The 24,497-nt window shown below is 45.5% G+C and overlaps 1 protein-coding gene across 2 annotated transcripts; it reads right to left on the bottom strand.

Annotated features, from left to right (window-relative positions):
- Positions 1–1,899: 1,899 nt before the first annotated feature.
- LOC118783602 (angiomotin-like protein 1) lies at positions 1,900–22,583 on the bottom strand. 2 transcript variants are annotated; one of them, XM_036537544.1, is made up of 14 exons: positions 22,493–22,583; positions 21,705–21,752; positions 17,994–18,140; positions 16,494–17,610; positions 14,229–14,493; positions 13,076–13,220; positions 12,654–12,743; positions 8,186–8,331; positions 7,548–7,697; positions 5,933–6,126; positions 5,631–5,756; positions 5,087–5,313; positions 4,267–4,524; positions 1,900–3,540 (listed from the first exon to the last, which is right to left on the bottom strand). In XM_036537544.1, the coding sequence occupies exons 1-14, from the start codon at positions 22,581–22,583 to the stop codon at positions 3,443–3,445; spliced, it is 3,102 nt and encodes a 1,033-aa protein (XP_036393437.1). In that variant the 3' UTR covers positions 1,900–3,442. The 2 variants fall into 2 exon arrangements, with proteins under 2 accessions (XP_036393437.1, XP_036393438.1); XM_036537545.1 differs by having other exon boundaries at positions 5,631–5,720.
- Positions 22,584–24,497: the final 1,914 nt, after the last annotated feature.

Raw genomic sequence — 24,497 nt, 5'->3', positions numbered from 1 at the left:
GGGAGTGGCTGTGGGAGTCAGGGGTGAGGAGGGAGGAGAGCAGAGATCTACACTACCTGCAGATCTGCTGGAGGTGGCCCAGGTCAAATGTCTTGAATAAAGCTGTCTCCAAGTAAAGATCTTCATCATTGCTGCAGATGCACCACAGAGCGCTTGCTATCTGTAATCCTGTGTGGGTCTGCAGTCCTCCTCTGGAGGAAGGGGTTAAAGCACGGGGGACTGGTTCCACGTTGAGCGGAGGTGTCAGCAGTGGCAGCTTGCACACAGCACCCCTCCAAAGCCCCCAAACCCACAGAGCCAGGTTAATCAGACAGGCATCCCTGACATCTGCCTGTCTTGCTGACACATCGCCATTCCGGAGCTTGTGCAAACAGGTGCAGGGGGAGTGGCAGAGAGCAGGGGAGGGGTGGGGTGGGGGGTCACGGATGGGACGATGGGGCTCTCTGGCAGCACTCATGCCAGGCATTGGCTGAGCACTTTCACAGCCGTTGGGATGCGGTTCAGGAATTTCCTAATAGAATCACTCAGGCATGTAAAGGCCGGCTGTATTAATAGGTAGCTTGCAACACACTCCCAGCCCTCTCAGTTGTTTCTGTGCCTTCTGATGCCCCCATTATCTCCCCTTGAACTGTTTCCCATTCCACAGAGGGGTATAAAAACTCCAGGTTCTAAGTCTTACAGATGGCAGTCAAATCCAGCAGCGGTTCCCACACAATTTCCTGAAAGATGACGTCACATAATTCACATAATGACTGCTGCGCCTCATTAGTGGTGGTTATGATAAGGTTTCTCTATATTTGTGTTATTATTATTATTATTGTTGTTGATGTTATCATAATAACTCTTAGAATCTTGATGTCTTGCATCAGCAGGAACAGATGCGCCTCAAACAACCTTCCTTATGACAGATTTTTGGAACCCAGAAAAATTTGTATCCTGCCATTCTGGAGCATGGGCAGTCAGTCTGAAGTAAGAAGGGAGAGAGCAGGGTCAGTGAGGACACTGCAATTTGTTGCCTGATATTCCCTGACTGCAATTTTCGTACAAGGAAAATACAAGGATACACTGAATACACTTAAATCGAAGTTTACTGTGTGCTTTGCATCATGGGTAAAAAGCAAGAAGGGAAAGACACAGAAACAAGTGTATCACAAGGAAGAACTGTTTTTTAAATGTGCAATTTAATTTGTACAGTACACATCTGAAGGCACCATTGTATGCTGCAAGAAGAAAATTCTTTGGTTGACAAAATCAATATTTTCTACAGAAGTAAAAAGTTTCACATTCTTTATGTACAAATACCTCCTTGCTGTACAGTTTTGTACAAACATCTCATCTGAACAAACTCCAAGTATTTACTGCAATACTGATATGCATTTTTCTCTACCCATAGCTCGGAATGAACTAAAAGAAAGGCCACAAGAAAAACAAAAGCAAACAACAGCCGAAACAGCGTAAACAGAACACGGAAATAATTTTGCTTCATTTTTTTTGTTGAGGCAAAACCATTTGATTAAATATCAGTGTAGTCTGTGCTATCCATAATGAAAACTTAACATTGTGAAACCGGACACATTTCATTGACTGAAGGAAAGAGTAAACAAACATCTTATCTCATCTGTTCACAGAGGTGATATTTTCAATCAAAGCCGTTTATCATGTTTTGACCCCCCAACCCCGTTCAATTTTCGGTCCTCTGAAGGCAATAGTCTTCAGAGGAATGTAATGCTATTACAAAAATGCAAGTGAATACAGATGAAAACTATTAAAATGCAAATTAAAGGAAAAGGAAAAATACAGATGAGCTCTATTAATATCCCAAGTCATGTGCTGACCAAATTTGACATATATTAAGTGATTTTTATAAAAAATAAAAAACAACATATAAACCTACAGTGCATGGAAAATGTTTTAAAGGTTTTAAGAGGGTTGGTATGTCAACTTCAACAGACATTAACTGGGTTCATCTGTAATTTGATATATATTTGTAAAACATCAAAAATATTTATTTCAGTAAAAAAAAAAAGTCTGAGTCATTCATAATCCTTTGCATGTTCACAAGTTCTTGCTTCTCTCAACTCTTAGCACAAGCTTAGCCTAATACTCTTTTCACATGATCCCCAAAGGCATTTAGAGGGTTTGTTTTTACTTGCCCTTTCCCATAATCAATAACTTGATTGATTTACACACTACTATCTCTAGGTTTTCATTTTTAATTTAAACCTATTGCTCTGAGTCTGTAAGGTGCACAAAGGGGAAATATAGTACTAACATAAAAATATCTACATTTTATGAACAGGATAGAACAAGGTAAGTGCAAAAGCCAATATGAATTTTTTCCCTGGCCAGGAGGGGAGGGGGGTGTGGACTTAGTTGATTTTTTTTAAACCTTTCATAACAGAGAACTGGAGTTAAAATGCACGCTAGTCTATCCAGAAAAGACAGTGGAGTCAGGGATAATAACATCGGAATATGGGTTTTAATTTGTGCCAATTCATTTAGAATAGACTATTATTATTAATATGTATGAAGGAGAGAACAGAAGGACATTCTCACCCCCCCCCCCCATCACCCCCTCACGTTTGACATGACTCGCTCTGTCCAACTGTTGTCTCCCACTCGTAATTGTGATATCAGCTTTCACGGCTGTGCCAGTGGCTGTGACAGCTTTTTAGTCAAGGTTGAAGTCCTACAGGAATGCAAGCCAGACACAAGAGAGCTGCTAGCCTCCCACAGACTTGACAGCTGAAAAAATACATACAGGGTCACTGCATGTCTTGTAGGAGAAAAATCGTATTACTTCTTAGCCCAAACAAAACTTTCTCTCCATTCCTATTTGAAGTATCCATTGGAGCTGTGGTGAAGTTGTGGTACACATATCTTGCATTCTGCTGTTCCTTTATAGAACTGGTAGCAAACAGAGCGTGGCTGAATGCACTGCCATTATCTGCTTGAACCATAATGGCACTACACATCTCCAGAATGCCCTGCTCATAAGCAGTGCTCCATGGACAGTGCCCAGGACATTTTTAAGACTCTGTGGTAACAGTACCAAAAGAAACAACTGCCTACTTTCACAATTCTCAAACAAATCATGTATCCCTTCAGCCCTCAACACCCTACACATTCCATGGTCATTCATCACTGCTTAGCCTCTCTCCAACCAGTAATTCTGTCTTCTCTTTTCATTGCTTTGAGGCCTTTCTTCCAACTTTCAAGAGTCTCTTTCTGCCAATGTCAGAGTTTCTCTGATCCTTCTTCCTCCGTATGGGGGAAAACACCATCCTACCATGTTTTCTGACAGTCGGCCATTCACATGCCCACTTCCTGAGCCTCCCTTTCCCTTTCCCGCTGTCCCTCTCTGCCTTCGCTTGACTCCCTCATATGACACCCTCTGTGAATCTGACAATAAACATCTCGCTGCCTCAGCTCTGGCGCCAGCTCAGATGAGTATCTCCACCACGTCCGAGTCGGGGAGCTCATGCCTGTGGCCAGAGCCCAGAGGAGGTCTTCCTTCTGCAGCCTTCCCCAGGGTGTTCTCTGTGAACATACAAACACACGAGGAAGAAGTCAGACAAATGCAGCAGAGAGGTGGGGGCTCACAGACGCATCAGAGCCAGCACCAGAGACTGAGCTATCCAGGTTTGCAACTTGTAACTCTCCCATGAACATGTCTTCTGCAACAATGGGGAATTTTTTGATGGATAGATAAATGTCACATTCTATTACAGACAAATGTCTTCCACATCACCACCCCTGACTTTGCCCCTGCTATTTAGTTGCCCAGCCTGGATTCACTGCTGTCACGTCACTTGCTGACTTGCTGTCCTACAAGGGAAATCCATAGAGTGCTCATGGACAGCCCCCCCTGCCCCCCAAAACTGCTTAAGCTGTATGATTCTGGCACAGACACACAATGCCCCAGTCACAGCCATTAATTGTCAAAGTGTGGTGGTAGTGTGAGTCTAAAACCCAAGATGCAACACTGTGAGGGTTGAAGTGTGCTTTTTTTCTCCTATCACACAAGACCCTCAGTAGGACAAGGTTGATTAGTTAGGGCCTGCAGGTTTGATCACTCTAGAAGGGAGGCAGGGCCTTTTAGGTTGTGATGCTTTTCCTCATACAAAGCCTTTCTGACAGAGAGAACAAAATGCAACAACAGGGCAAAATAACAAAACCAGGGGTATACTGTTCTGGTCAGCATCCATGGCGACAGCGCAGGGGATCCTGGCCTAATTAACGTGACCCCCAAAGTGACCCCCTCACCTGTCTTCTCAGCTCCACCCCTGGTCAGGGTGTGGCGCATGATTGGGCTGCTGCTGGGCGTGTTGCCCAGCCTGGCCCTGCCTGCGATGGGCGTGGCCCTCAGCAGCTCAGGGCTCTTTTCCGTCTGGGTGCTGCTATCCTTGCTGCCCGTCTTCATGTGGGTGGAGAGCAGGGGGGTGGAGGGTAGCGAAGCAGGTGCAGGGAGCAGCTGAAGGGACGGCAGGAGGTGCTCCAGGGGCTCCTTGCCCAGCAGTATACCTGGGAAGACACCGGCAGATGATCAAAGAAGCTGCGGAACACATCACTCCACAGCATGAACCAGATCCTTATGTCAGGGGCAGTGCTCTGGCCAGAAGTGGTATGTAGTTATAAAAGGACTGGGCTTAACACCAAAAGGTTAGAGTATGAATCCCTGTCGTAGCCGTACCTGCAGGGTAAGTATATTATTAAACCCTGCCTGAGCCCAGGTAGCTCAGAGGGTCAGCAGATATCCTGATATGTGGGTATCAGAAAGCTCTCTGATTTACAAATACACCCCCTGGACAGAATGCCAGTCTACCGCTTCCAAAAAAAAAAAACTTAACTAAAATCTCCTAAGTGGATATCCAGCTGCATTGATAGATGATACAAAATGTTTATCTAATAAGGGTGACTTCTAAGCAAAAAATGTAATTGAAGCTGTAATATTAATACGTGACAAGAATATGTAATGTGTAGCGCATGACTATAGCACTGCAATGGGGATCATGCCTAACTGCACAGCAGGCTGTCCTTACTGCCTCTCCCTTCGGGTTCATTTCAAGTGTCAGTCGCCACTCACTCATGCTGCCCTTCCAGCCCCTCTCCTCCCTCCTCTCCTCTGGGATCTGGCCGCTGGTCTGGGAGGCCTGCCGCAGGTGCAGGCCCGTCGCCACGGAGATGGAAGGCACCGAGCGGGCGGGGCGCAGCGGCACGGTGTCCGTCTTCCCCGGCTCCTTCCTGGAGCGCTGCTGGAGCACCTTGATCATGGCGTCCTTCTCGATAATCTGAGCGTGCAGGTTCTTTATCCTGTGGAGGGGGGTTGTCAAATTTCACACTGTCAGGACCTTTGGGGAAAGACTGTTTGATGGATGTAAGGAAGGTAGGCACGTTAAACCCCTTCCTCATTTAGGCTCTAGACTACAATCTGTTTTAATCTGCAGATCAGCCAAAAAATTTTACAAAAAATTTCAGCCACTGGTGTTTGTGTCACTTCTGCAAGAAGTCGCTCTGGATGAGAGTGTCTGCTAAATTAATGTAATATAATGTAATGGATCAATCAATTTGAGGAGCTGGAACTGAAGGCTTGCACGCAAGGTGGAAATGACTGGGGGGAAATGAGGTACCTGTGTTCCATGTCCTGGCAGCGGCGGTTGGCTTGCAGGATCTCCTCCTCCTCCTGCCAGATACGCGCCTCCAGCGAGCTGTCACTGTAACTGCCATTGCGGGAATGGTTTATTATAGTGGTGTCCCTGCCGAGAAGGACACACCAACAGCTCCGTCTCACTACTGAGGAAACCGCTTCTGCATTCTGCACAAGCACCTCTGCAATTTACTGCAGTGCTTTTCTTTTTCTTTTTACTTTAAAAATGTTTTGGTTTTTTTACAAACTAAATGTTTGTCGCACCCATGTTTGCCTGTGCTGTACCTCTGTGCTGCGGCGGTGGCGGCCGCATCCATGGCAAAGTGCCTCATGGCGCTCTCTTCCAGGTACTTCTGCTCCCACTTGGTCATGTCGGCCTCCAGGGCCAGGATGCGCTCCTCCTTCTCCCTCAGCAGCTCCATCAGGGCAGGGGCGTTGTACTCCGAGGGTGGGGCGCTCTGGGCCCCTCCCCCTTGACGCTGTTCCAGAAAGAGAAAGAGAGTGGATATTTGGGAGTTGTTTCCGTTTCTAACTAAACCACTCACTTCCTTCTGGGTGATGACAGTGAGGTTTTAAGTTTTAAAGTTTAAACCGGCAGAAGGGGGGAGGGGGCATATCACACAGGCAGTGATAAATCCTCTGTGCCTTTTTAAAATATGATCCAGGTCGTATTTTGGGAGAATGTTACATAATGCCAAAGAGTCTGAGGCCCATGCGTCCGCTAATCAAAGACAGATGTTAATATTGGTGTTCAAAAGGCAGCCGACCGCAGGTAAAACGATCAAGTTACAAGCCTCACAAGCTTCACAGCAGGACGCGGCTTGGTAATTCACACCAAAACCCGGACAGGTACGCCTGCTTTCATCACTAGCTCTGATCTCAGAACTATTTGGGAAGATGATAACTTACAAAGACTTTTTTTTCCTCTAATCCTTGAACTTCTCTGTGCAAGTGTGTCAGACTGCACGAGGGAAAGTCTGTCAAGACATATTTTTACCACTGAGCAACCCAGGCATCAGGGATTTAAAACAAATAAAAAAAGAATTTCAGAAATAAAGTCCTGGGCTGAATGTTTTAAATAACTTTAAACTGTTCTGTCCACTTGAATTGAGCTGCGTTCCTTTTTGTTTTCACAAAGCCAAACTGTTGGCCTTTTCAAGCTCGTCCTTTTTTCGTGCAGCGCCTTCCTTTACACCCTGCAATTACGGCTAAGGCAGACAAAGTAATTGGTAGGGACAGGAGTCCAAGGAGTCAAACGGGAGACTCCCTTCTGTGACTCAAAGGAAGAGAAACGACCGAACTGGCTGATACGCTTTCAGAAACCACTGCCACTTCCTGGGGGGCTGTGACCTCTGACCCCTGAGGATTCCGAGGCATGCATGAGATTCCAGCCTCACTGAGCAGGCTAACGAGCAGGCTAAGAGAGTGGAGAAACACAAATCCAGCGTACTGGATTCAGAATGGACTCGTGCAGGTGGGGGGATGGCACATGACCTCAAATTTCAGACAAAAATTCACACTGAAAAAATGTGCAATGTGTAAAATGTAATAAAGAGACACAAATCAACCTTCAGGGGTCAGGCTAAAACACTTGTCCCTGCCATTGTCAACCAAAATCTCTATCACTTAAATAGCCAAGGGCGTAATTTTGCATATGGACGGTAGGGACATATCCCTACCAATATTTGAGCGAACTCGTTCGCATTATCTTTGGAGTGAAGTCATATTACATAATTCCAATGTCCCCTCGGTTGTTGTGTCCCTACCAATGTTGAGACCAAAACTACGCCCTTGTAAATAGCGGTCCTTAGCTGGACTAGGAGGTGAAAGTTGGCTATACAGCCTCCCACGTGATAGAGGGTCTCCGGGGGTCACCTGCGGTCTGCCGGTGGCCGCTCACCTGCTGCGAGCGCAGAGACTCCAGCTCCCGCTCCAGCCGCGTGCGCAGCCTCTTCTCCAGCTGCTCGCGCTTCTCACAGGCGGCCTGCAGCTGAGACAGGGCCTGCTGCAGCTTCTCCACCTTGTCCACGTACACCTGCTTCTTCCGCAGCTGTCCGGGTGGAGGGAGAGAGAGGGAGAGAGAGGGAGAGAGACACGCCCAGCCGTGAGGGTCACGCGTCACGACCCTCCTCCCATTTCTGGCATTCTCCACTGTGCATATGTGCTGCACACATTTTACCTCAGACGACTCCCCACTCCGAATATCCCATTTTGTAAAATACTCTATATCCACCTCCCCGCCCCAACCCCCACCCCCTCACATACATGAAGGGCTTGGTATAATCTCTTGCTTACAAAAACGTGCCAAACAGGAGCATTAGCTCATTAATCAGCAGCAACTGGAGCATGAAATCTCATAAGACCGAATAACAGGCATTCTAAGTCCTGTTGTGCTAAAGACCTTAAAGTACCAGGAAACCCTTATGACTAGGCTAGGCAGGGCATGTGTGAGTACACCATGGGAGAGCTACACAGTGTCTCCATCTGCGCCCTGCTGGTTAACAGGGATAAGTGGATGAGATGGAATGAGCCGGCTACCTCCTCCTCCAGCTTGACCACCTTGCCCTGCGCGTTGTTGAGGGCCTGCTCCAGGATCTCCACGTGTCGCCTCTGGTCCTCGTTAGCTGAGCGCAAAGCTGCAACCTCCATCTCCAGCTTCTCTCTCTCTTTTATGCTTTCCCTGCCTAGGGAGTAGGAGAGAGAGAGAGAGACAGAGAGTGCCCTGTCAAAATCACTCACAGATGCTGGGTGGGGGCCAAGTGACCTCAAACTGCAAAAATGAGCGGGCAGCCCATGCAACCACGTGGGGCACCCTGACATTTAAAGTACTGCTCTTGGGTGTGGGGCTCAGTATGCAATAGGGTGTGTGCCTTATTTACCAAACGATAAAAAATAACAATAAAAAACATTACAATAATATAATGTAATATAAATAGATTCAGCTTGACCATGGGTGGCTGAATCACGACTCAAAGGGGGTCTCTGCCATACAGATGTAAAGCTAAATCACCTGCTGTATCAAATCCAAATTAGTTTTGCAGCACTAATGTACCAGCAAAGCTAACTGCAACGGCCTCTGAGTACTGGAACAGTGAGGCTGAAATGAGCTTTGAGGGTAGCTGGTGACCCAAAAAAATAGGGTGGGTTTATCCCCGGGTGGCGCACCTCAAATATTCAGAGCTGAAATTCCAGAGTGCATTGGGGAGGGACCCTCTCATCCAAACAGGGAAACTGCTGATTCTGGAGAGTGGGCGGGGCTTGCACGGGGTGCTGGCACAGTGCTCGGCTTTGTGCCGTAAACGCAGGGGTGGGCTTACAGAGGGGCCAGCAGACAGGACAGCACTGGCCTTGGCAGCCCAACAAAACACGGGCTCCTCTGTGTGTGTGTGTGTGTGTAGCTGGCATGCAGCACCCAGCCCAATTTAGATTGGCAGGGTATTGCTGTCAGTCCAGAAGAGGGTATGTTGCTCAGGAGAGCGCACCAAGGCCTGTGTCCTGGTCAGTGTCATAGTACTGCTGATACAACAGCGTTAAACTCTTATAGCGAATGGTGGGCTGGGAATGATGTGCTTTGCTTCACCATGCGCCTTTAAGCAAAAGCCTTGAACCCTACAAATATTACAACAGATACAACAATATGCGAGTAGCCTCATTTCCTACAAACCCACTGATGGCTTCCTGTGCTGTCACGTAAGCCACACTGCTTTAACATACTCAATGTGCAAGTAACACAGGACCACTGTAACATTAACACAGCCTCACCTTTCGTTCCAACACGTGCCTGAGTCCCAGGACCAACACACTGGGACCCATCTGGCCCTCTGCGGAGGGGAATCCCCGGGACAGGAGTGAGGCCAGGGGTCTTGGTTATATTTGACTCCTCTCAGGACCAGATATATTCTCATGTTACCAACAAATTTACTACAGGGTTAAACCCAGGAGAGAGCTCTTTAATGTAAATTATTGCTCCTGTGCCATTCCCTGGAGTTTTTCTTCAGCTTTTCCACATATAACGTTACTCAGAGGCTATCCCCTGGAGTTCTGTCTCCAGCTCTTTCACGCTGCACAGGGTTGAACATTTCCAAACACACGAGGTCACGGGGTAATGGAGGAAGGGGTGGGAAATGAACAACCACAAATGTAAAAATGTCAGGAAGTACTGAAGAGAGCTAAAATGAGGTCCCATGGTACACAGTCATGCTGTGAGGGAAAATACAGGAGAGAACCGGGGCAAAGATAACATCTTTCTGGATTAACCTTTTAGAAAAACAAAAAAAAATGTACTTGATGTGCCAAAGAAGACTGTTGAGAACAAAAGGTCAGAAGCAGTGAGACAAAGTAGGAGTCTCTACCACACAGTGTGTGTTTATGAGACCTGTCTGCTCCTGTTCATGTGCATGTGTTCACTCAGGATTCCCATATGTATGTATCTATATTATCATATTAAAAAAACACTACCTTGTCATAAGGGATTCACTCATGCCACAAGGTGGGCTTCATCTGAAGAAAAACTGGAGGCAAAGACTACAATGTCAAAAATTTGACCAGGTTCCATTGAAGCAGGGCACATTTTGGTGTTTGAATTCCGCTTTCATTTTCGTCTCTGTTTTCTCAGGCTTTCATCAGATAAGCATGAGCTCCATGACATGGCAGCTCGGTGTGTGATGGAGATTGGGCTTCCATACATGCTGGAGCACACAACCTCCACATTTTTTACAGGCTGAAACCCATGCGCACAGCAGAGAATTTACTAGAGCAATTTGGGCAAATTACATCACCCAAGGGTGCATAATCCTCTCCTGCTCAACACTGCCGGCCCCATAAATCCAAAAGGCTCAGGCAGGGGGCATGGAAGTAAGAGTGGCCACTATTTATTTTGCCATTTTAGGAGAGGGTAGCTGAGGGAAAGAAAACTCTGCAGCCCTAGATTGCAAATATCAAGACTGCTCTTGTTCTGGTCACTTATGAGTGGCAACATTGGCCTTTTGAGAAAACGCTGCTCCTCCATTGGTGCTCTCATTATTGCAGCAATAAGAGCCTGGCTGCTGTGAGTGCATCTGGGAAGCTCACAGCCCCGAGTCACCGCGATTGGGTGTTAGTCGCAGCCATACAGGGCTCTTCTCCCACCAGGCAGGCCCGTCGGAGGAATCTCTCTCTCACAGCAAGTCAGCGTTTCAGAGCAACAGTGCAAAATACCAGAGAGCCGGGAGATAAATACCAGGATTAGACGCCATGGCTGGCAGTGGGGCCTGATCAGTGTACCCAGAGAGGCAGAGAGAGAGAGAGAGAGAGAGAGAGAGAGAGAAAGCAAAGGGCTTGAGCTGTCAAAAGCAGAGAGGCTGTCCACGTACTGCCCCTGCCTCACCATGCTGATAGAGTTGAGGAATAGCTGTTAGTTGAAACCCTTTGCCCAACGGCAAAGTGGCAGACTCTCAAAAGAAATCAGTCCAAAAAAAGCCTACTTAAATCTGTGTTTCTAGTTCAGTCTTTCTGTGCTTTATTTCTTCAGTTGTTAAGAGCTATGTTTATGTCCTCACTTCAGAGGCTGTAGAACTCCCACAGGCCCACTGCGTCCTTTCTGTGACTATTTTCTGTCATGCTCTTTGTTTGGATTTTAAACTGTGCAAGGGAGGCAAGGTCAAAAGCAGTCGAATATAGTCCTACTTATTGTTTAAAGATGAATCACTAATAACTCCATTCAAAAACAAATCAACGGACCAAAGCCTTCACGGGGTTAAAGTATCCTTCTCCAATGAAGGCTACCATTGAAAAAGCCATATTGAGAGCTTTGAGCACACCCAATAGGGGCTATTTATTTAAATAATACAGAAGCAGACCGCAACAATAGCCAAGCTACAACAGCATAGCCAGGATAATCAAACTAATTTATCTCCAGTAAACATTAAAGTATGTACTGAGATCACGGAGCATTTAGTATTCACACAGAGAGCATGGATGTGAACTACTGCGCCTTTCAGTTGCTCTCTGAGACCCCCAAACACAGATGCCCTCTGCCACTTCATTAGCCAGCATCAGCTATCAACAGACCACATTGTTCCCTCTGACACACAGACAGCACTCCTCCATATGGCCTTGACAAAGTAAACCCTGCCAGCGCAGCTCTGTTGACTGAGATACAAGGACTATTGTGGAAACATCCACACTGTTGTGATACATCCCCACAGCAAACCATTTAACTTCTTAAAAGAAACAGCGCATAAGGGCAAAAGAGGGGAAAATACATTGACTGCACACAGATATATATACAACTTCTTAGTCTAAAAGGGCATGGAAAAACTCCAGTTATACTACTAATACCTAGGTGGCAGGGTGTGTGTGTGTGTGTGTGTGTGTGTGTGTGTGTGTGTGTGTGTGTGAACAACAACTGTTACTCTCTCTAATGTATGGGCTGTTCTGCTAATTCACTTTTATCTGTCTTACACTTCTCCCAAATCAAACAATGTACTAACAGCTGCCATTGTCACATTGTGTTACCATACTAGAATCACAAAATGCACACAATGTTAGGGCAGGTTCATAATCCAGCCTGTAAAGCTACTGATAGATTCCTACTCTCCCCAGGTAGAAACCGCCAAGTGACACGACAGAAATCAAACCGAGCTGGGAGATCCAGGAGAAAGGATGGAGCGGGAGTGGCGTAGACAAATCAGTGTTAAATGGACTGTTGGTGTGGAAAGCATGTTCACTTAAAAAAAAAGTATGAGAATCAGACCCTTGTGACTTTTGAAAATGCTCACAAAATATGTCCCCGGTGTTTCTTTAACGACTTACATCACTCACTTAACAAGTTCCCTGTGTTTTCTTCCCAAAAAGTACTTTGTAACACTGAACACATTTTTTGTCAAAGCTGGCAGTGGGATAATTTTGTCCATGCCATTTTTAGCCACAGAAGGCTCTGCAGAGAGAGAGAGAGAGAGAGAGAGAGAGATAGAGAAAAGGGAAATATTAAGGTATAAGGGCTGGTGTTGGCAGGCTACACACTCACTCTGTGACAGATAGAGCCCTGTTGCCCGCCCCTCCTCATGGCCTTCCAGGTCCCGGCTGGCCAGCTGCCTGTTGGCTGTCTCCAGCCGATCTGTAAGCAAGAAGCAGTCATTAAAAGATGACAGCGTTGCAAGTACAGTCTATCAGGCCTTTAAGAGAAAAACTCTTCGTCTGAACCTGGGTCATCTGGGTCAGCCTGACGTTCGCAGAGAAGAATGCCTGGATAGCCTTAGTGTCTCAGTTTTATGCAGGAAGCTAAACCTGGTTTAATAGGAGATGCAGTAGGTAATACTGCACTGTATAGTGCCTGGGAGACATCAGTCTGCATGGTGTTTTTAGTGGTAGATCCAATTACTATTTGCGTAATGTAAACCATGAGGTGGGCCACTGGACGTGTGTGTGTATATGACCCTGGTGTCTGACCTCTCAGGTCCCGGTTGAAGTCGTGCAGGCGTCGGATCTCTCCCTCAAGCTTGTTTTTCATGGCCTTGTCCAGGGACTCCCTCTTGGACGAGCTCTTCACCAGGCTCTCGTACGCCTCCGAGATCTTCTGGATCTCCGCTTCGAACTGCAGCGAAAGGAAATTCAGCCCACAGTGATCCCACGGTTTCCACTGATCACATTCCCCTACAGACTGATGCTTGATGCTGATGCTCAGGCAATAGCCATGTGCTCAGTTACTCCTGAGGGTAAACTTTCTTTAACTTGACATCAACCAAAGCAGTCAACTCAAATTTTTATTTTTTGACATAAACTGCGACTCTATTTAATCAGACACCAGAAATCAGTAGTCGTTTGTTTAAATAAAAATCTCCCTACCCCCCACTGACAAATTCACGCTCCCATGACTTGACTTTTCCCCACAAAGGATTGTTGTGGCCCAACAGACGGACCAGGGCTCCACACTTGCGCTGTATGGGTGAGTGGGAGGCTTATCAAAGAGTCTTTTGTTTCAGCATTTAAAAGGGGGGAAGGGGCGGCCTGGCAATGAATCAAGCTTGGGTTTCTGTTCAGGCAGCAGGGAGACTCCAGCATGCTTTACAATGGACCCCCTGCCCCCCCCCACCCCCCACCCTCCTGAGGGCCTGTTGGTGATGATGCCAGACAGACTACCAACACCCTTCCATACGTTCTCAGACACCGCTCGCTAACCTCACCACCTTCCACTCCTACACATACTTTTTCTCCTTCACATAAAAAGGGCTCTTTTATTTGTTCTGCCAGTGTTGTTTTCATCCAGATGTGAAGCTTTTTCTTTAAAAACTGGCAAGACATAATGGATCAGAGAGCCGATGCTTATGTGAACTGCGAAATACCAAAAATAAGGCTATTAGGGTTCAGAATTTAACCCTCACATAATAAATGGAACAATTCAATAATTCAAGGGCAGGTAATCTTGAGAATGCTGTAGTGTCCTCTATTTTCATACCATTCCCGAACTCGTGATCTCTGTGCTGGATTAATGAATTATTTGGCTTAATTGTTCCAAATAACCACATGGCTGTTCTGACGAAACACCTAGAAAATCTGACGAACAATGGAGAGAGCCGGTCCCCGGGGGGTGACGGTGCAGTACCCGCTGTATCTTGCACGCCTTCTCGCAGTAGCCCTGCATCTCCTGCCTCAGCGCCTTGTTCTCCTCCGACAGGATCTCCACCATCTGCTGGGCGCGGGCCACGATGGCGAAGGCTGCCCCCGGGTGCTGGTGAGCGGCGGGGTGGGAGAGGGGCAGGGGCGGTGGCAGCGGCTGGGGAGGCAGGGCTCCGGACAGGGACGAGGCCTGCGAAGACATGGGGCTGTGCTGCTGCACGGACAGGCCCCCGAGGGACACCGGGAACTGCCTGAGGAAAGGGGGGGGGGGGAGGGGGAGAAGGAGCTCAGGCGCCAGATACAACTCAAGCCTCACCTTTATTTTCCATAAACGTGCCCTCAGACACACAGAACTGCTTTTCTTAATATCCCCAAGAGCTTTTCACTGAGCTCGGTGAGTGTAATGTAGTCCCCAATGGGTCTGTTCATCAGGAACATTTGCTGACACTACCCAAAACATTCCCCTGGAATTACATTACATAACACCCGCAGTTCTCAACACATCGCTGGAAACCCCCAGAGGGTTTTGTTTACATTAGCGTTATTTGTGATGATTTGCTACCCATCCAATCAGCTGCAAAATATTGAAACTCCACTCCACAAGTTGTGTAAACAAATATATGTATGTATATTTTATTTTCAGCAGCTACATCAGATTACTTATCATACCTGCATGACTGATCCTTAACTCACTTCTTGAAACAAGAAAAAATAGAGCATGCGAGAATGTAGGACAAACCACAAATTTTGGTGACTCATTTTGGCCCTTCACTGAAGGAACACCCTTACAGGTGTGGGAGGTTACCTGGGTCAAGATATCAGGTAAAATACCCTGGGGACATCAGGAAAATCAGTCCTATGTGAGTTTGGTTACATAAAGAGATCGCCTTACCCTGACTCACACCTGCAGTACCCACCCAGGAGGTGGGTGCCATAACTTACCTCACTGCTGCCTGACTGGCAACACCTGAGGCATCAATACTGCATGAGCATCAATACTGACCTTGGATCAGTCCTGAGAAATATCACCACACCTTTGCAGATAAAGGTCACCTACCAGCTTCACTCACACCTGCCAGACCGTAAATGAGTAAAGGCCACCATGTGATCATATCTCATCTGCATTACAGATGGAGAAGACTACCCAGTAAGAAAAACCTGTCCAAAAAACCTTTTAGCAGTTTACCCTATTAATGGTATTAAACCACCTACATCCACAGAGCATGAAACTTCACTACCTCCACAGAAACCCCCCCCCCCAAAAAAAAACAGCCTGTGGGTTTTTTGTGGGATCAGTGTTTTAAGTGTTAAAAGACAAGGATGAACTAACTGGGAGACACAAAAAAAGATGAAGATGGAAAAAAGTAGGTACAGAACAGGAGGAAACAGTAATCTTGTACTGTAATGATTACTAAAGAACCACGACAAAACGTGGGCAGTTCGGCAGCGTTGGTGCAGATAGACACAGTAGGCATGATCTGCTCAGCTTCAGCTCTCTGAACTTTCTGTGACTCGTCACATCGGTGGCCTGTATATTTTAACTCCGGAGCTGTGTAAACTCGGTCCACGCTCCCACTTCGCATTGAAAACGGCTGTGCCTTAGCAGCGGAGAATGCTGGGACGTATCATAAACAGATGGCCATGTATGTCCTACAGTTCCAGTAACTTCCCCCAGTGAGCTGTCAGACACAAAACACTATTATTATTCTCAGGCAGGGGTACAGCTGTTCTTGGCCTGTTGTCATCCAGCGACTTAAATCTGCATTTTCATTATACGTGTACATGGGGCACTGCAGGTCTCACACTGGGTTCAACAAGGACATGGCTAGATTAATTGTGTTGTTGTTTACCAGATTGCTGTCCCCCTGATTTTATATAGTAATAGCTGACGTAATGACCCTGGCACCACAAACCATTCATCATAATGGAGACCGGCCTGTCTGCATTCTGGCTGTTGAAATGGACAACTACATATTGTTCCAGTGATGCAATGCTCAGTTCACCAATTCAAGAGTAGGAAGTTTTAGTGTAAATCACAGAGGCCAACACTCCAGATAGAGTACATGCAGCGGAAATCCCATGCAATTCATTTAAATCTGAAAGTGTCAGCAAGTCCACTAATCAAAGTAGATTTTTTTTCCTAAAAAAAGAGAACTGAACAGGAGAGCTATGTATTTAGATTATTGCCTTGAAATCTTCATAGGCTTCCTGTAAGTTCTAGAGGGCTGTTCAGGTCTGGCGGGAGGGTTACCTGGTGTAGTACTCTGGCGGTGGGGGGTATCTCACATAGGTGATCTCTGTCTTTGTGGGCTGAGGCATGGGGTAGCTCTTTGGCAGGTCTGTCATTGGTCCAGGGTGCTGGTCACTGAAGAAGAGTCCATGCTCCATGGGAGAGGAGGCCGGAGGGGTCTTGCTGGTGGGGGAGAGGGTTTGCTTAGACTTGAAGGGGTACTCAGGTGGAGGCCCTCGAGGGTCCCCTCCTTTCCCCTGAGCCTGGGGCGGTGAAGGTAGGGGCGGGGGTGGGGGCGGCAGCGCCCCTGCGCATTTCAGGGCTTTGGCGGAGGATCCCTGGGAAGGCAGGCTGCTGCAGCCGGACGCCGGAGGGTGCTGCTTGGCCCCGTTCCGCTCCAGCGACATCTGCATGATGCGCTCGCTGAGGGACCTGACGTGGCCCTGCTTCAGCTCCTTCAGTGCCTCGTCCTTGTGGGGCTGCCCGCTGCCCGAGCGGTTCACAGTCGCCCTGCCCTCTGTCCGCGCCTTCTGCGCCACCGAGGACGAGGAGGACGAGGAGGAGGAGGAAGTGGAGCTGATGGCGGTGGTGGAGGAGGTGGAAGTGCTGGGGACCCCTCCGGCTATGTAGTACTGGCTGCTGATGGTGACTGGCTGCTGCTGGTGGCCTCTGAAGAACTGTGACTGGGCCTTAGCCTCTTCGTAGGTGGGCAGCTCCTCGTTGTTCTGCTGCTGCTGCTGCTGCTGCTGCTGTTGCTGCTGCTGGCTGACCCGCGTCCCCTGCTTCTCCATCGCGGTGCTGTCGACCTGGTGCTCCTGCCCCTGCGGCTCCTGCCGCGTCGACTGGTGGACCACCTGGGGGTCGTCCTGCAGGAGGTTCTCGGTGGAGGACAGGGCGCTGGGCCCGGCGCTCGCTGTGCCCTGGTGCTGGTGCAGGGGCTGTGATGGAGCTGCTGGCTGGGGTGGCTGCATGCTCAGCAGGCTCATGCTGTCGCCCTGGTGGCCCCCGTACCTCAGGTGCTCCTGCATCAGCCGCTGCAGCACCGTGCCGGACACCGCATCCTCGGAACCCCGCATCTCACTTTCCGGCGGGTACAGGGGGAGTGGTGCAGCACAGACACCAAAACAAATCTCCTCACCTGCGGGAAGTTTACGGATTAAGACTCAGATACGGTCAGCTCAAGGCAATTGACTACATAAATCAATGGCACCATGCTGTCTTGGTAATCCAAGTCACAGGGAACAGTTAGTGTGCATTCCATAGGGGCTCTGTCTTACCTTAAGAGTGACAACATCAAGATATTCTAACTCAAACTAAGAGTTATTTAAAAACCTGTAGTACCATTTCAGGGCTGCTGAGGGCTGCTGGACAAAGCATCACAGTGTTACCTTGACTCACCCCTGAGAACACAAGTGTTGTTCTGAAAGAAATCTGGCGAAATCCATGTGCATCAGGTTGTTCAACACTTAACAGAAAAGCCAGGATAAGCGCTTGTGCTCTTCTGAGAGGAGAGCTTTGTACCTGATTCCCTGTCAGGTCTGGTGAAGCACTGGGCCGTCAGTGGGAGAAGCTCATGATTTCTGACATATGGCACTTGCTCTGGGTAACAGTAGACCAGGTCATCCAGCACCCCAAGCGGACTGCACAGGCTGTGGTACCCAGGAGCCGCTGGATAACATTGAGGAATGGAAAAGAAACAAACAAAAAACGAATAAGCTTTCTTGTGGCTGTGCAACTCGCACACCAATCAACTAAGTGGCTGCTGGCATTTCTCGCCATCACGTGAAAAAGACTATAGAAAGAAAGCCAGGATCACATGCTAACTATTTGCAGCTCAGCCAAATACCAAATTAAAAATGCATTGCCATGTATGTATACATATATATTCATGCACACACACACAACACACACACATATTGCCAGCTTTGCTGCTGTGAAAAACATTATTAAATGCAGCATTCATTTTAGAATGTTATTGAGCTGAGACTCGGAAGACAAAAAATATCCAGGGCTTACTATAGCTCCTAATGCTTTATGTTATTAAATTAGAGGGGGGCACTGTAGGAATTCTAACATCTACATCTACGTTATATAATTTACTCAGTAACATCGCCACTGTACTCATTTAATTCAAAGTGACTTGACACTGTGTTTTAATCATTCACACTAATAACTGGAATTATGATTTTCCAATTTTTCATGAGCGCTCTAGTGTGTATTCATAGACACAGGGTTCTGCCGTTGTGCAACTAGTGAGTTTGCATCAACTTATTTAAAATGCAAAAAATATCCAACAGCATATGTTCAAACCTACAAATAATTAAGATTTAAGAGGTGGCACAGCTCTGGAAATCCGCGTCTTGGTTACAATGGCCAGATGAGGTGGTGAACGATGTGCCCCTTCTGTTCTGCTGAGAGCATAAAGATCCGTGAGGTACCAAACAGCCAGCTGTCAGCAGATCACTCTGAGGAGTTGTGTGACAGTGTCGTTTCGACTTGTTTTGGTTTTGGAATTTCTTGGCTCCTGGTGGGAGTCCGGACGTGCTACCCTGTGCAGAATGGGAGGCATGTGATATAGTCTGTGTTGCTCTTCTCATGACTTGATGCTCCTGAGAACTGAGTGTACAAAGGCATTTCGGTTGTCTTAGCAATGTGCAATCATCTTTCCCTTGACATGAAGTACAGAAATAGCAGAAGCGGGGTAAATCTGTTTCCTAATAAACATTTTATCTAAAGCTATATTGGTTAGTTTTTATACAACTACAGTTACATTAATAATTTTTTTGTTTTATACAATAATGCTAAACTCAGCTCATAATTTACTGTGGTTATGTTAAAGCATTTAATTAGTATTTTAACCTGTCTCAGCTGTGTAGGCGTATTACGTATAGTTTGGCCTGCAAAAGGAACCCCTGCATTCAGTTTCACCAAATTGTTTCAAGTTAACATTTTACTTCAAGAGAATAACGCCAAGGAAAATACCTTTTTCCACGTTTCTAAAATAACAAATATTACAAATTGCAAACATTACACATTTCTGTGTTGCCGCAATTTCTGGCTGAGCATGCAGCTCCAAGTGGGGGTGTGAAATGTTCCCTTTTGGGTAAATTGAGCCATTGCTGTGGCTTCACATTCCACGATGGAATGGGCCATATCCGCAAGGGATTTAAAATGAAGGTAACGAAGCCTCTGGGATTAAAACAATCACCATCTGGCAAGCAGTTAAAACGTAACACCTCTTATAAAGCGGTGGTCGGATCGGATTGTGGATGAGGTACCGCTTGCGATAACGTAAATGTGGCAACGTGATACCTTTGACCTTAGGGTCAGTCGTGCACAACTGACTACTAGTGAATTGATGTTCTTTGACCTACGTGTAATGCAAGGAGACACCCGAAAATGAGCGATTAGCATGCCTCTCTTGGTACTGCCAACGATGGAGGTTGCCCTTTAAATAATGAAATATCTGACATTACAGTATGAGCTTCATTGTTACTGACGTAAAAGATATCATGTGAGAGTAACAACGCACAATGGTCTCAACGCGTTTATCTCGAAAAACACTTAATTAGCGTCGCTTGTTCACCCACAGTTGTAATTAACAAGATGACCTCACCAGACCTTAAATCCAGTAAATTACAGTCCTGGCCGGAGACCTTTCGAAGTAGGTAGGCTACTGTTAAACTTTTCATACTGTGGCAAGTTATTCTGCAAACGTCCTGACACAGATTTATAACACCATGTGACAAGTCAATTTTACTTCTTTACAAACGTAATGAATTAACTTCCCCGTTTACGACGACTCTAAGTCCATAAAGTCCACTCTAAGTCCTCTAAAGCCATTTCATGTAGGCAGAAAACCATGCATATATCCATGACTATTGCACATTCCTTGATATTGAACTTTTAAGAAGCTTCCTTGCAGTACACTAGCGGTATGTTACTGATATGCTATTTTTTTACTTAGAAACTGTCATTGCCATCGGTATAAAGATATTTCAGACACCATCAAAGTTTTGATCTATGTCGTGTTCTGTAAAGAGATCGTCGATAACGATTTTTACCTAATTAGATCAACCAGACGCAAGTATAAAATAAATACGCTGTTGCATAAGAGGATGATCAACACACAGTACGCCTTTGCCACGGGGAATACTGTACCTTCCTCACGTCTATAGTGCACGGATTCGCGGTGAAATGACCCGTCAAGTCAGTACCCTCTTGTTGAGCGCTGCGAGAGGAGACGGTACCGCTGAGAGTGTGGCAACGGATACGCACATCGTGTTATAGCCAGAGCTGACACACTTTTCACGGACGAAAATAGAACGCGGGGATGAATTTCAGCAATACCTAGATAATCCACGCGGCAGTCATTCTTAACACTTTTAGAATGTCTGTTCTTTTCATTTCTGTCCACAGTTTACTTCTTTTAGAGTCGTTCTGCGGTAGGCTTGTTAGACAAACCAAATTTATGGTAAATGTGACGCTTCAATTTATTTCAAAGTTCCTAGGTAAATCGTATGTCGCTATCCACACACATGAACGTCGTTCTTACAAGAACACTGAAAATACTGAGCCTTAATCTCGTAATTACTTGCGCCCGGGTGCGACGAATAGCCTACAGTGCATAAAGTAACAAAAGTTGTTTCACGGTAGTTGTTTCTGGAGTTTCACAAGTTGAAAACAAGAAACAAGTTACGATGAGATCCCACAAGCTGCTCATAACAACTTCAGACGCAAAGGATAACAAGTTTACCAATAAGTAGGACAGTTAGATGGTTATTCACAAGCTTTTTACCTCTTTAGCCTTTTCCTTTGTTGTGATGAATAAATGGCCCGCCGGAAAGTGCCAATATGTGTTTCTTCCCATGTAAAATTATCAAAGCAAAATGCGATAAAGTGCCTCCCCAGAGGATGAGCTTGACATAACGTTTTGAGAGCTGTACTGGACGGATCTGATCTGGGTAGTCCTAGTAACAACAATCACTCCCATTCATACTGGAATGAGAGGAATGCCAGCGTGCTCGACCCTCTATTCAGCAGTATGTGGGTCCTAGTGCCTCCCGTTTCACAGGCAACCCCAATCACGGAGCAGCACAGGGTCCCAGTTCAGGGACCCTCCCACATCCCTTTAATTTAATCATGCTTTGTCACAATGGCACAAAGGCATATATTTTGCACCATATTTAAAAATGATGATGTAACATTGTTAGTATTATTGTGTAGACGTACCCATTTGTTCCACATCATATTGGTTTGGCAGACGGTCAATTTCGTTGTCTAGGACAAAGGGAAAGCAATTGATAGAATAATCTTATTTCGAGAGAGAGGTTATATTAGTACAACGAGATACTACAGCATAACTTCTGCCTGTAATTCAGTTAAAATAATCCTTTTTGTACTAATTTGATATTAGAGTTCATAAACAGGAGCACTAGATTATCTGACAAGGGAAAAACAGGAAAAAAGTATCTTAAATGTCAGATGTTTGGACGACTGAATCTCACAAAATGGCATAAAGAAGCATCTGTACCTCAGTATAGATAAAGAACTAGGTTTGTTATCAGAAAGTTCAAAGGTTATTTTGTAATTGGAGCTTTAATATAAAGCATCTTATCTTGAATTACCTCAGAAAATGTCCAGCTATAATTGATATTGGGGTAATATGTAAACATGTGAATTGCCAGATAAAGTGTTACATGGTTTCGTTCTTCCAAGATTTAGTGGAGGGATGTCCAAATTAAGGTCCTGAAATGGTCCTGTCTTCTGTGAACAACTCACTACCTGACCAACAAGTGTGAGCAAATTCAGCAATAAATCACTTCACAGGTAGCTGCTAAAGTTTGATAAATAACTTGCATCCGACTTACTGACTAAGTCATAGATTTCCCGTCTTTATGCACCAAGCCCCTGGTCAACCTACCACCTGATTAAATCAAATTCATATCCACCTGCCCATGCTGGTTATTTCATCAGTGTGAATAGGAGTGCTGATGAAGAGAGACCCTTGGAATTTTCACCTCTCTGTGTATTTGCGGAGTTGTGGTGAACTCCAATATGATCCAACCATCGAGCCACGTCTTCCGGGATCCAGTTATCTCCAGGATCCATTCTCGTCCCTTTTCTGACTCAACTGGGGTTCTCTTTTTCACCCCCTTCTGAAACAAGCACAAACAAAATAAATAGAAGGATCACCATGGTACGACTATTACCTCTGCTACTACTACTAATAAAACCAGGACTTAAGTGGAATGTAAAAAAAAAGGTCATTTATGGTTCAAACAACATTTTTTAAAAATGATTATTTTATTATTGTTAATTCAGAAATGTACTCAGTTACATTCTTCAAATATAGAACAAAACATACTTGAATTTACAATGCTTTTATGTAATCCTTTGTCAAATAACATGGATCACATTAATTATTTCTAAGTCACTAGAGCAAATTAATGGGCATTGTGCAGGCTATGGTGCAGTCACCTTGCAGTCAATGTCCATAACTGAATTAAAACATCTAATAATATCACTCACATTTATTTTTTCAAGAGTCAACGTGATTACTGGCACTATACAGAATCAAGGGATGCTTCAGCCATTGGATTCTTCCATTTTACACAGTTTACCATGTCCTACATCCTGTCCTTTAAGAATCTGAGAATATGTAGACTGTTGAATGTCCGGTTTTTCAGCCATATCTCTTTTGATGGTCATAAAACTACTGCAAGACTGAAGAAGGCAACCTTTTCCATTTGTATAGAGGATGTGCCTTTTTTCCTGTCATGTAAACTGCCATCCAGTCATTTAGCTAAAATGCACAATGTCTATTCTTAAATTATTTTATAGGTAAGTAGGACAAAATAGGAGATTCAATGTATTAAAATTCTAGATGACTTTTTTCACTTGCATGCTATTGCATTTGCTAATGCACATGAATATTGTATTACATGTTGTGAGTGAGCCCACATGATTCTTACAAGCAGAACATTGAAACAGTGTTAACATAGAAATGATTCATTTACAGTGTTTTTGATCACTGTATGAGGATATTTCTTATATCTAATTCTTATCAGCATAGTGCACTGTATTATTATTGTTAGTATTATGGACATGAGTATCATAACTATTATGATGATAACTCTCAACATCTTCAGAATGATGACAAAGGCTTAATTTCAATTAACTTCTGACACAGTCTCCTAATAGCTTGTAGATCATCTTACAATCATATAGCTGTGACATAATAATGATATTGATTGCCAACATTGTCGGAATGGGCTGAAAGATGGAGTAAATGTTTTGGCCTTGATGTGATCAACATTAACAAATCGTCAAACGTTCTTCCATCTTTCTAGCATTATTTTACTGTCAGGGTTTGATTGAAGTATGTTTGAAATAGACTGGGAGCAGTGGTGATAGACAGAGACAGGCAGAATGGTGGTTTAATGGAGCTGCTCAGGAATTTCAGAACCATCTGTGAAGTCATTTTAACTGTTGCTGGGATCAAAAGACTGCTGCCATTTCCTACACCTCTCCAGGGGGGCCCGGGATGTCCTTTTTACTCTGCTTTAATCAGAACAGACCTCAGATCCAGGGACAGTCCTAGCAATAACAGTATTTACATTATTTACTCACTGAGCCTCACAGTTCACAAACGGCCGCTTTTACTCAACCACAGCATCACGTAACATCATGTATTTCAGTACAAGCTTTATATCGAGACCATTTATTTTTAAATAGGAAGCAATCATGATGTATGACCTCAGTATTGTCCTGTCTTTCCTGGTCAGTACTCTTATACTACTACTACTACTACTACTACTACTACTAATAATAATAATAATAATAATAATAGGGCAAACCTACTCTGCTGTAAAAAGTCGCATGTCTTAACACTGTATGAGTGAATGCACTGCAAATGGAGCCATGCAAGTGATGCCTGAGGGCACATGAAACCTTGCTATGCCTGTCTCTTTCCATGAAAGCAGCCCATTAAAAGGGCCTTTAAGCCATTTTGGGCAAAGGACA

This window comes from Megalops cyprinoides, chromosome 9 (genome assembly GCF_013368585.1).
Source record: "Megalops cyprinoides isolate fMegCyp1 chromosome 9, fMegCyp1.pri, whole genome shotgun sequence".
Classification (NCBI taxonomy): domain Eukaryota; kingdom Metazoa; phylum Chordata; class Actinopteri; order Elopiformes; family Megalopidae; genus Megalops; species Megalops cyprinoides.
Note: the sequence above shows the minus strand (reverse complement) of the source record. Positions and strands in the feature narration are given on the sequence as shown.